Below are 12189 nucleotides of genomic sequence, written 5' to 3'. Positions count from 1 at the left end.
CGGCCATGCTAGCACCCCACACTCCCCACCCACAGACCCCTGGGCCCTGCTGGCACTCTGTACTCCTCACCCACAGCCCTGTTGGAAGGGGCCCCCAGCTGCTGGCACTATGGGGTCAGGGACCCGGTTCCACAGCCTCCTGCACCCTGCAGTAGCACCTGAGCCCTGGCTGCCACATGTGGGAGGTGATGGCTGCTGCGGTGGAGCGGAGTGCAGAGCCTGGCTCCTCCTCCCCCACAGGTGGAATGCTAGGAGTGGAGCCCTTTGGGGAGGGCAGGGGGGGTGGATGTGGGCTACCTGCCATGGGCTCGGGGCTCCCCACCATGCTGCTCTCCCCATAGGCCCTCCGAAGCCCATCAGGTGGGATCTGGTGCAGAAGGGCAGAGCAGGGCTGGTCAGGGAAACTCAGTTTCGCCACTATGAATCTGGCACCATAATGGGAAGACTCTCCCCTGCCCACCCAGTAGCAGTGAGGGGCACAGCTCCACCCCGCCACCCCGACTGCTGCTGGGTGGGCAGGGTGCATCTCGCCATGACCATGTGTGGCTCCTAGTGGTGGCACTGAGCTTCCCTGCCCTGCTCTGCCCTGCTGTGCCAGGTCCCGCCCGCTGGGTGGTGGGGAGCCCAAGTCTGCAGCAGGCAGCCCACACCTGCAACACTGCCCCTGCCCTGTGCACAAATCTGGGGGGCATGTACTCCGCATGTCCTCCCCAGGAATGTGTGCAGTAGCAGGGACCCAGCCCCCTCTTCCACCTCCTAGATGAGCTGCCCATGGCCGCATCCTGCCCAGGCCCTGTGACCACGCATTCTGGTCCTGGGCCACGAGCCCCATGCACCACCCAGGCTGAGCAGCAGCCCCAGCCCTGCCCAACTCCCTCCTTCCCTCGCTATGGGGGCCTCAATCCCACCCCTGAACCAGCTGGGGAGCTGCTCTCTTGGCTGCCTGGCGGCCATGTGCATGTTTACCTGTGCAGATGTACAATGCACCCACTGCCTGATCACCCTCCTCCCACTCCCCCTAGCCCCTTTCAGGCTGGAACTTTATCAGCCTGCAAGGGGAAACTCACCATTTCCTGCATTTTTCTCCTTTTAAAGGAGGAAATCCAGGGGTTTGTTGTTTTGTTTTTTTCCCCTTAAAATGAGAAAATCTGGGTTTTACCATGTTTTTCTGTGCTAAATGGAAAACCTGGATTCCCAGTGATAGCAGTGGCCACTGCTGGGGACAGGAGACCAGACCTGAATGGACCGCTTGTTTGAAGCATGTGGTAAAACAGAAACTTGGTAGAGCAGTGAGTAGATGGAAGTGGGCTCTCAACTGAATATGTGACCTCTTATAGGAAGTTAGCTTGCATTTGCATTATATGTTTTTTAGTTTTCAGTATTTCTATTTTCTGTTAGCATTTTTTGAAATTTAAGTAGCGCAACAATAGTGCATGTCATCTGTACATCTTAAGAGGGGAGTTAAGTGCCATCATCCTTACTTCATACGTGAGGAAATAGAGGATCACAGTGAAATGACTCATTCACTTGCACATATTAGGTCAATGCAGTGACAGAGCTGCGTGTAGAAATCCTGATTCTCCATCCCATGTATTACCCCTGTGGCTGTCTTGCAAGGAACTCCAAAATTTCCCCTTAGTTATGGGAAGTGAATTCTGTTGCTATCGGCATGGCATGGGCCACATTGACTTCCTGTTTTCTAAAGTAAAATGTAAAGAGGAGGAGAGAGAGTCATTTAACTTTCTTTAATGGTGTTTTTTTTTTTTTTTTACAAACTTAATAGAAACTATTAGGGAAAATATTTTTAAGCAGATATCTCCACTTTGTTAAGAAGATTGTCACACTCATAGATTTTCTACATGGACAGCTATAGTAGGGGCCTTCTGTATAGAAACCTGTATTTGCCTCCACATTGAGAAGGGTACAAGGACTACTCTTATTCCTGGCAGATTGTTTCAACTTCCCAAATTGGCTCTGGCCTCTCATGTCTCAGATAGAGTTCCAGGTTGATTGATCAGAAGAGTGGATAGGTATTTGTCTAGGATAATACCAGAATAGCACAAACTGCAATTTGTGCAGTTAGATTTAGATGACCCTTGAGGTCCCTTCTACTTTTATGGTTTTTATGTCAGGGTTAGGAATGTGGCATGATCTTACTCAGTGCTTCCACAACATTGTATGATGGACTTTTGCTCTCATGAGCCACAGGGTGAAAAAAAAATAGGCTGGAGTTAGTTCTCTAAAGTTTTTGTTTTGCAGATGTTTTTCTAGATTATGTCATCTCTGCCATATGGTCTTATTTGCTTACTAAACTCTAGCCTTCCATTTGATTTATTCATCTGCACAAATAGACTTGTTGTTATTGGTGTTGATGATAATGTTCAGAATGTTTAATCTTTGTTTCCAGCTGGGATGAAATGGGGCAACTCATCTAATATTAACCTTATCCCAAATTTAGGGGTTAATTTTCAACAAAATCTGGTTGAAAATCAATTTGGATGCCTGAGTAATATGCTTCATTTCTCTCCCTCTCCCCAGCTACTCCCCAGTCCTCATTGGACAATGTATGAACTTTAACTTTATTCACCTTTTGTAGATTTAAGTATTGGTTCAGGAAGCCTAAGTATGTGAGTAGCCCATTGAATTAATTTTGGCTGTTTATATGCTTAACAACATTAGGCATGTGCTTAAGGATCTTGCTGAGTCTTAATGAATACATTGTACTGTGGTTTCATTTTTGGAGCCTCCTTTAGAAATTGATTGCACAAAGCAGTCTAATCAGCTGCAGAAAATTCCAAAAGCTGGAGGAGGAACACAAATATGACAAGAATCTTACCCATAAATCATTTTCCTAGTAGGTTTTGGATAAAAATAAACACTACAGTGCACTACAGTGGGCTTCCATTGTAGATTTTTTTAAAGGTCATTGATAATATTTAGATCCTTAAAACATTATCATTACAACTTTTCCACTAAAGTAAGGCATATATTTTTTCCACTGTGACATTCTGTTTAGAATATACACTTGCACTTCATACATTGCAGGTCTGTGCTAGGATGGTTGTGTCAGCATAATGTGAAACTGGTTCACAGCAAATTTAAAGCTCAAAAACCCCCCTGTGTTCTTTAAAGCATTACCAAATCCATGGCTTCCTTTCACACAAATATAGTTAAGAATGAGGGGAAGAAGCATTAAAAAAAGTCTGCAAATGATGATAACATCTGCAATTACATGAGACAGGGTAGAACCATTTTTATTAGAAAGGAAACAGAACTTCACTCTACAGGCTATAACCCAGCTGCTTACAGGAAGCAGTTTCCCTTAGGTGGGGCTTAAAACTCTAACTATTGAGGACCACTTAAGAGTGACATTTTGTTTTCAACAGAGGTTTCATCTAGGCACATGTACAGCCTTGGCTGACTTGTTGGGTTGCTGATATTGCCTTGGCAGACTGTTCCCAGCACCATTTCCCTTATGATCAAGTTATACCATAACTGTATATTCCAGGGGTGCTCAGCCTCTGGCGGGTGGGCTAAATGCAGCTTGCGGAGCCTTGGAATCTGGCCTGTGGGGCTCCCCATGGGTCAAGAAATCGGGCAGTGGGGAGCAATGGCCATTAATATAGCCACCCTTCCTCCTGCTAAATTTCCAGACCCCAAGCCCCGTGTACCCAGTCAGAGCCAGGCTGCACTCCTTCCCCCTCTGTGTTAGTGTGTGGAGGGGTGCGGCCTGGCTGGGGGTGCGGTGGGGGAATGCCTTACCCCCTGGGGCTGGGTGAAGCCCCCTTTCCTGTCTGTGGGCCCAGGGTGGGTCTGCCTGCCCTCCTGCCCGCCTCTGCATGGTTGGATGGGGCTGTGGATCAGAACCGCTGGTGGATCTGGCCTGTGGTCAGACTGGGCACTTCCCATCCAGCCCACCAGCACCACTCGTACATGCTATGGAGCCTTTGAAATATCTGGCACTATACATTGTCAGAGACAGATTGTTGGATTTGGTATCTACCAATAGAGGCACAATACTTGTGCCTCTCTCCAGCCAGGCTTCTCAGTGGAAGGGGTTGGCAGGAACTCCTTCAGGCTTCTTACCTCTGCTTCTCTCCTGATCCTATTGCATGTATGTAATGGCCAGAAACAGTGTGGCCCATATTCAGCTATTCTGTGACTTGCATGTGAAACTGTACAATAGCTTTTTCTTTGCATTCATATCAATTTAGATGGGAAAAATTACCTCTCAGACAGAACAGGAATTGAGGCTGCCTAGTAGTTTTCCAAATTTTCTGTCTTCATTACCAGTTGCTGCTGAAATGCTATAGTTAGAGGCTGTTCATCACAGTGTTGTATCAACCCTTCATTACTGTGTTCAATTTAGGCTGATTCAAAAGTCATGCAGAAATGGATGGATGGTGTGAAAGACCTTCTAATGAAAGAACAGGCCATTCAAGGAGATTCTGCAGGGCTTCAAAGACAGCTTGACCAATGCACAGTGAGTTCTGCTGATCTAAGGAACCTTCTGTAATAAATAGTGTTGTTTTCTAACCTTTGTTATTTTGCTACTGTTACTAAGCATAGCAAATGATGCCTTGAGTCAAATTGCAAGAAAATTCTCTCCATCATTTTGTCCCAGTCATATTTTTTTGCTAGCTCCTCAGTTAACTTGCCCATAATATTTTGTGCTTATTGTGCTGTTTTCAAGTCTCTAAGCATGCTTACCAATATCCAGGGAATTTAGCTTTGCATGTCCACCATGAGACTGGTATTTTCCCTCTTTTACAGTTGAAGGAATTGAAGCACAGAGAAACAAAGTGACTTTCCTTAGTTAACCTGGAAATCCTGTGAAAATTCAGGGTTAGAATGTGGATGTTTCTCTTGTCCAGTTCTTTGCCATAACCACAAAATATTTTTTTCCCACAACCATTGGCCTATAGTAATACCCTGCAAAAGTTGAAATGCTATAGTTAGAGGCTGTTCATCACAGTGTTATATCAACCCTTCATTACTGTGTTTGATTTAGTTCAATCTTATGTGAACAAATGAATAAATAGCACCTGAAATTTTACCCGTTTCTTGGATGGGTTTCTCTTATTCATGGATGTTTTGAAATTTCTGAAATAGAACATTTAGGATACATGGCATCTTCTTCAAACTCATAGAGTACTAAGGGGATAATGTAATATCTATATAATGTTCTACAGAGTAAAAGTACTACTACTATATACTCCCATTTTTTAAAAATGTGTTGTTAATGTGTATATTTTCTGCTGTGTGTTCAGCTGCTTGTTAATGAAATGGAAAAGACTGAGCTCTCTTTGAAAAAGATGAAAGAAGTAGAGTCTATTTTAAGAAATCAGCCTATTCCAGGAGTTCATACTTGGGCAAAATCTAGATTGGTGGACTGCCAGACACAATGGGACAAACTGAGCAAACAGGTCAGTTAATGGTAGTATTGTTACTTATCTGATAATTCTTCATTGTATTCTCTTATGTGTAGGCCTTAGTAGGATGGCTGAGTAATACCCTACCTTCTGCCTGAGTAATGAATGTCAGAATAGGAGTGTCAGGCATTTAGATGACATCCTGTTATTAAAATGTCTTTAAAAAGGTTGCAAAGGTTGTGGCTGAAAGTACTGCCCCCTCTTTGCAAAAATGATTGTTTAACTAACCAGCACTTTACTTTAGCACTGTACCTTTTGAGGTGAGTGCCTTTCTGATTTTTAGATATTTATAGTTTCAAAGGTACTGATACGAAGACAAATCAAAAGAGACAATGCATAAACGAGTAAGCTTTTCTTTCATTTTTTGAAGAATGAAAGTGACGTTTTTATCTTGTGATGCACATTTATGATTCTTTAACAGAGGGCTGTCCAACTTGTGATGTGTGGGCTGCCTGTGGCCCACAAGGGGTTAAATGACGACCTATGGGCTTCTGGATGGGAAGCACTCCTCCCACTCTTCTACCTGCTGCTTCTCCTTCAGCTTCAGCTTTTTGCCTCCACTCCTGGGGATTGAATGGTGTTGTGTAGTCCACAGGGCCGAGGGAGCCTGGGATTCAGTGTGGTGCAGTGTTTGGTCCCGGGCTGCTCAGCAGTTGGATAGACCCGTTTTAACGCAACAACCTGCAGTGCTCACGCACTCCATTGTTGGCAGTCTGACCACCTGCTTCTACTGACTTCTACTTGGAGTTGTGCTTCAGAGGTGTAAGGGAGAGTGCGGCCCTGTGTTTACATTTCAAAAAGCGATCAGTTGTGAGCATTTTTAACTGGAGTATTAAAAGCTGTGTAAAATCAGAAATACTATTTCAAATATTGCATTAAAAAATAAAAGTATAGGGCAGAGAGAGAAAGCTATGGCTCCTGACCTGTATGTGGATCCCTTGCAGTTTCAGTATGACTCCAGGAAAAAAGAAAAATACCTTATAATTAAATAAAAATCTTTTTATTTCTCTCTTTTATTTTCTGTTTTTCAATTTTTTTCTACTTTTTTATTCTTTACTTCTTGCTTATTATTGAGTCCAAGTAGTAATTTTAATGACTTGTTATTATTTAAGCCAGGGCACTGTGTGCAGGCTGGTCTATGGGACATGTTCATCTCAAGTGTTGTGTTCTGCAGCTCTTGACCATAGCAAGATTTTTATTTATTGCTAGAAGGGTTAGGAAATTTGGTGATCCTGGGCCAAGTGATCCAGATAGTAGATTTATATTTCAAGTTAGTGCTTTCTTCAAATTGTTTCTATAATTTTTTCTCTCTGTACAGTTTGAACCTGTGTTAAGAAGTGTCATTGTAGGTATGCTCATTAGTTAGAAGGGAAGCTGGTTTGAGTTTTATGGGACCTACATTTAAATTTTTACATTTAAAAAGGGGAAAAGTAGTCATCTTCTGTATTATAACATCCTCCTAGTAGGGTTAAAATCTGGCTAATAGGGTAACAACTGCATTTTATTCTTAATTGCTGAAATAGACAATAAAGTTTTTGTTTTCTAAACTATCAGTTATTTACTACATTTATATTTTAGATGTTTCACTTTCAAGATGGCTGAATACTCCAGAAATTTGAATGTATCCCTTCTACCAATAATTTTACTGTGCTTCGCTATTTAGGAGATATATTTACATTTGTTCTTCTTATTTAATTGTTTGTAATTAAACATTAATCTGACCTATCAGGCCAGTCTGCCTGAGGGCTTATATTTTCTCTTTTACTTAGTAAGCAGCTCTGAATCTCTGCTTATGCTGTTCTTGGGGTCTAGTTGCTCCATGGGCTGGATTTGGCCCATAGGCCATATGTTGCCAGTTTCTGCTCTAACTCTAACATAGAAAATCCAAAAGCTATGTCATGCAAAGGGACTCTTGTGCCTTAGGGTGTTGTTACCAACTATAAAGCACTTAGGATTTGCTGTTCCACATCTAGTGCTATCTCTTGGGAAACGCAACCAAGCTTGCTGAAAATAATTCAAATTATTTAATCATAGGAAAGTAGAGTTGGAAGGGACCTCACAATGTCATCTAGTCTAGACCTCTGCTCAAGGCAGGTTCATCCCTGACTAAACCATCCCAGACAAATTTCTCATATCTTCTTTTGAAAATGTCCAAGCATGGAGAATCCACAGCTTCTCCAAGTAGCCTGTTCCAATGCCTGACCACTCTCATTGTCAAAAAGTTCCTCCTAATTTCCAGCCTACATTTCCCTTGCTGCAGCTTGAGCCATTGCTCCTTGTCTGTGCTTTGTAGCGACAGAGAAAAGCCTGTTCTCCATTTTCTCTATGATTACCCTTTACATATTTGAAGACTGTTATCAAATGTATGAATGTAAAATAATAGCTTATCTTTGATTAAAAAAATAGGAGTAAAAATGCTTTGGTTTTACAGTCATTTTACTATTAACACTTGTGAATGTTTTACTATTAACATTTCTCAATGTGAAATGCTTTTCAAATGATATAGGCAACTTCAGATAACAAAACAACTCTTTTTTCGGTATTTCTAGATTGTGAGTCAGAAAAATAAGTTGTCTGAAAGTCAGGAAAAAGCTGTAAACCTGAAGAAAGACTTGGCAGAGATGCAGGAGTGGATGACACAGGCTGAAGAGGAGTACTTGGAGAGAGATTTTGAGTACAAGTCCCCAGAAGAGCTAGAGAATGCTGTTGAGGAAATGAAGGTCAGACACTGAATACCTTTAAAAATCTGTTTGCAAAGGAACAAATACTTTTGGTTTGGGGAGGAGCTGATCTTAGATTTTATATAACAGTTATTTGTACGTAAAGGATCTCTGCTTATGACAATATTTATGCTGTCCTTCAGCTACACTTTGTGAATGTTTAATTTTTTTTGAAGAACTAACTAATTAAATAGACCTTTTTACTAGACAAAGAACACTCATGGTTCTGCAATGGAAAGCATCCCATCCTGACTGACAAAACAGGATGGTGTCCATGAGTCATTAGTTGGTGCATGGGAAAAGGGAAAAAGTAATGTGTAAAGAGTAAATAAAATGAACATTTGGTGCAGAAGTAGAACATTACTCAAGGGAAATTATGATCAGCTAGCAATTACTGAAACCTATCTATCTGCATAGATTAGTTTTGTCTTAGTCCTAGTTAGCATAAATATGGTATCCTCATTTAGAAAAATGAGGGTTCAGTTGGATTCATATTCTGAAACTAAGAAACCTTGTGAAAAAATTGTGCCCCCCATCTAGTCCTGTCCTTGCTTTCCTATTTCCAAGCCACTAGTCCCACTGGTCATTTAAAATAGTAGGCCAATTAAATTATCCTCTCAGCTAGTTTTCTTGGATGGAGATACAGAATGGGAAAGAGAATTTATCTAGCTGTATACAGTTAGACCCAAGATGCATGTGAAGAGGATTTTTTTTGAAAATTTGTATTATAAATTTAAGTACGAGGTCAATTTTCATTTACTACTTTAATAATAAAAACTTTAGGCACCTATACACAAGCACTGCAGCTGCTCCGAGACACTGGAATTCCAGCGGGTCAGAGCTGACTTGATTAATTGAGTCTGCTGGAGTGTGGCAATTGCTATGCTCCAGCAGCTTCTTATGTCTTGTGTATCAGCATCCCTGCGCTAAAAATGGTGGCAGGGGCACTTGAACTAAAGCTTATTAAACAAGCTTTAGTTTGTGCCCCTGCCACCATTTTCAAGTGTGTGAACGCTGATACATGAGATGGGACGATGCTTTAATTAGAGTGGCTCTTGAAGCCACTCTAATTAAAGCACCCACCCCTGGAGCATGTGCAAAAGTGCCCTTTATTCTGACTTTGGAATTGCCCTTCTCAAGGGGGCCTAATGAAGCAGTTTGCAGTCAAGTTTTTTTCTAGACTGATTTATTTGATGCTTGAACAAGCCATTATGATAGTCTAGTCTGATCTTCTGCATAATTCAAATACTAGAATGTCCTTGCCTGGTAAACCAGAAATGTATAAGCACAGTTGCCTGTGCTTGTTAAATCCAGTTTGTGCCCTATGTTGGTTCATTGAGAAGGAAAGGTAGTTAATGATTGCTATATTTGATAGCTTCATATCCATGCAGTCCTTTTGTATTTTCAGTAAGTGTTATGTTGAGATTCTGTTTAATACTTAAATGAACATTGTTTTCTATATTTGACCAGGAGTATCACGTGGGGTTTTCAGAAGCAATTCAGAATCTCTGTGCTCATGGTTGTGTTTAGTAAAGCTTCCATTCACTTTAGTCAGAGCAGAATTTTGCCAGTGCTTGAATGCTTTTGAAAATCATACCCTGGAAGAATATGTATATGGGGAGACTCAAGCAGAGTGTGTCAGAGTAGCTGGATGAGGGCTTACAGAGAAGGCCAGAGAAAGTCAGGCGTTTTTTTCCATGCTTTGCCTAATCTCCTTCCACATTGTCTGGCCTGGTGTGATTGGAGTAAGGATGCTGGAATCCTGCTGATGCTGCTTCCTCTGCCTCAGGCTTTGGTTTGCTACATGTTCCATCTCCCTGCTGTTGGCTGTTGTTTGTATGTCCTAAGCAGAGATGATCCCAGTGGGGTGCAGGGCATGGAGCAAAGCAGCCTGCTCAGGGCTCCCTCCCCATCCCACTTATGCCAGGGAGTGAAAACTCCAGCACACCAGACGTGGTAGGATGGATGGTGACTGGAATGGGTGCTGGCCGCTGGGGAATGAAAGCCCCCAGTACACCAGACGCGGCTGGATTTGGGCATGGCTGGAATAAACAAAGAGCTGTCCAAACCTCCAGGCGGGTGGGTGGGCTAAACTGCAGCTGCAGCCTCTCCGCCTGGCTCTGCGGGCCCCCCTGCAAAGTGCGGGGCCCAGGGCAGTTGCACCGAACCCCCACCCCCTGTCCCCTCCCTGGGACGATCCTGGTCATAAGCATGTTACTTGATACATTATGAAGTTTTTTGGATTATGGCTTCTCTCACATAATATTAGAATGTATAGTGCAGCATGACTGCTTGGGGCAAGAGCCCTTTTTTTCATGAATCTTCATTCTGTGCACCCTCTGCACCTCTGCCTCTCTTGCATTTCCCAGTGGCTCTTTAGATCCAATTTAGGTTCTGATAGAGCTAAATTGTCAGTGAAAATTTGGATCCCCAGTCTGTGCTTAAACTGCCACTTAAGTGGAAGAGTGTTGAGAGCTCCTTATTTTGGGCCCTTCCAGCACAGTTCCTAGTAAACCAGGCTGAGGTTTTATGTAGCAGTCCTCTAACTACATGTCTTAGTATCTGAATCCAAGTCATTCCCATGTCATCATATGTTGGTTAAAACAGGAGCAAGATCCTACCAGTCTGTCCTGAGATTTTCTTTGCTTATCTTCTGTGTTAATTCCTACGTAACGCATATTTTAACTCTCTAAGAACTGTTTAGAGGGATTCTTCCAGTCAACTCATTTTGCCAGTTGCTCCAATCTGCCCAAAGGCATATATGTCATGACAGATGCTCTGGCTTCATTTTAAGTGTCTTCCAGATAATTTCATACTCTTTTCTGGAATCTTTGGGGATAAAGAATTCCTTAACTCTGAATGTCAGGATTTTCATTTTTTCATTAATTTATTCAAAGGCATTTAGGAGACTGTGTGCTTAAGTAGATTCTTAGCTTTCACATCCACCTGCTAATATGAAAATACCATTTGAGCTGAAGATTCTTTCCTTGGTTTTGTTGTGTATTTTCAATGACTAAATCTTGATTAAGCCTATGAATATGTCCGTATATAAAATAAATGTGGTGGTTTGATAGAATACGTACAAAAACATACATTTTTGACATCAGTTGAGATGCCTATGAATATAATTGAGTGCAGAATTTGGTCCAATGTTCATACCTAAGCATATGGAAAACTCAGACACAGTCTTTTAAACCTGTAATTAGAAAAATATTTAGAGGTTGCAGTTATGAGATTAAAGCATTGGTTTTATTAAATGTTTTCAATCTATGGAAGACGCGGGCAATCAGATACTGATCAAGCTGACATTAACATTTCTTTGAGCAGAGGGCGAAAGAGGATGTGTTGCAGAAAGAAGTGAGGGTGAAGATTTTGAAAGACAACATCAAGATGTTAGCTGCTAAAGTGCCATCTGGTGGTCAGGACCTGACATCTGAACTTAATGTTGTGTTAGAGAACTACCAGCTGCTGTGTAATAGGATCCGAGGGAAATGCCACACTTTAGAGGTATGATTCATAACTTTAAGCTCAATAAAACCCAGTCACAAGAAGAAAACAGATGCACTTAAAATGTGAGATTATATTATTAAATCCTAATATTTTTGGCATGAACAAATTTTATACCAGTTACATTCTATAGTGTCTTTCCCCCTATGGGTAAACTCCTATGACTCAAAAGGAGTCCTCTAATTTTGCATTTATCCTCTGTGTTCACTCATATTGCAATAAACATTCTTAAATTTAGTGTTTTCCCACAGCTTTAACAGTCTCCCCATTGCTTCCAAAGTGGCAAAAAACTCTCTGAACAACATATCGCTTATACTGTTCAATGTTAATTCCAATAATTAAAATGCGGCAATTTTAGATTTGTGTAAAATGGCATTAAATATGTTTGTTTCCCAAAGGACAGGTGAGAAGTGTGCCATGAGAACTTATAGGTGTGTAATAATTCTGCAGGCAGATTCCTGGTGTGCAGATATTTTGCATTACAAAACAGTGTTTTTGATTTGGTTCAGGACTCAGTTAAAAACAAGTGG

At 41.7% G+C, this 12189-nt stretch overlaps 1 protein-coding gene across 9 annotated transcripts in view; it reads left to right on the top strand.

The window, feature by feature from the left end:
• The window catches only part of UTRN (utrophin), a 580332-nt gene that overhangs the window by 177639 nt on the left and 390504 nt on the right, over positions 1 to 12189 (top strand). For all 9 annotated transcript variants that reach the window (XM_025204844.1, XM_025204843.1, XM_025204842.1 and 6 more), the window contains exons 23-26: positions 4370 to 4483; positions 5271 to 5426; positions 7982 to 8152; positions 11480 to 11659. In XM_025204844.1, the coding sequence (XP_025060629.1) occupies positions 4370 to 4483; positions 5271 to 5426; positions 7982 to 8152; positions 11480 to 11659 (621 nt within the window). The remainder of the gene's footprint in view (positions 1 to 4369; positions 4484 to 5270; positions 5427 to 7981; positions 8153 to 11479; positions 11660 to 12189) is intronic.

This window comes from Alligator sinensis, unplaced genomic scaffold, assembly GCF_000455745.1.
Source record: "Alligator sinensis unplaced genomic scaffold, ASM45574v1 scaffold153_1, whole genome shotgun sequence".
NCBI classification, from domain to species: domain Eukaryota; kingdom Metazoa; phylum Chordata; order Crocodylia; family Alligatoridae; genus Alligator; species Alligator sinensis.
Note: the sequence above shows the minus strand (reverse complement) of the source record. Positions and strands in the feature narration are given on the sequence as shown.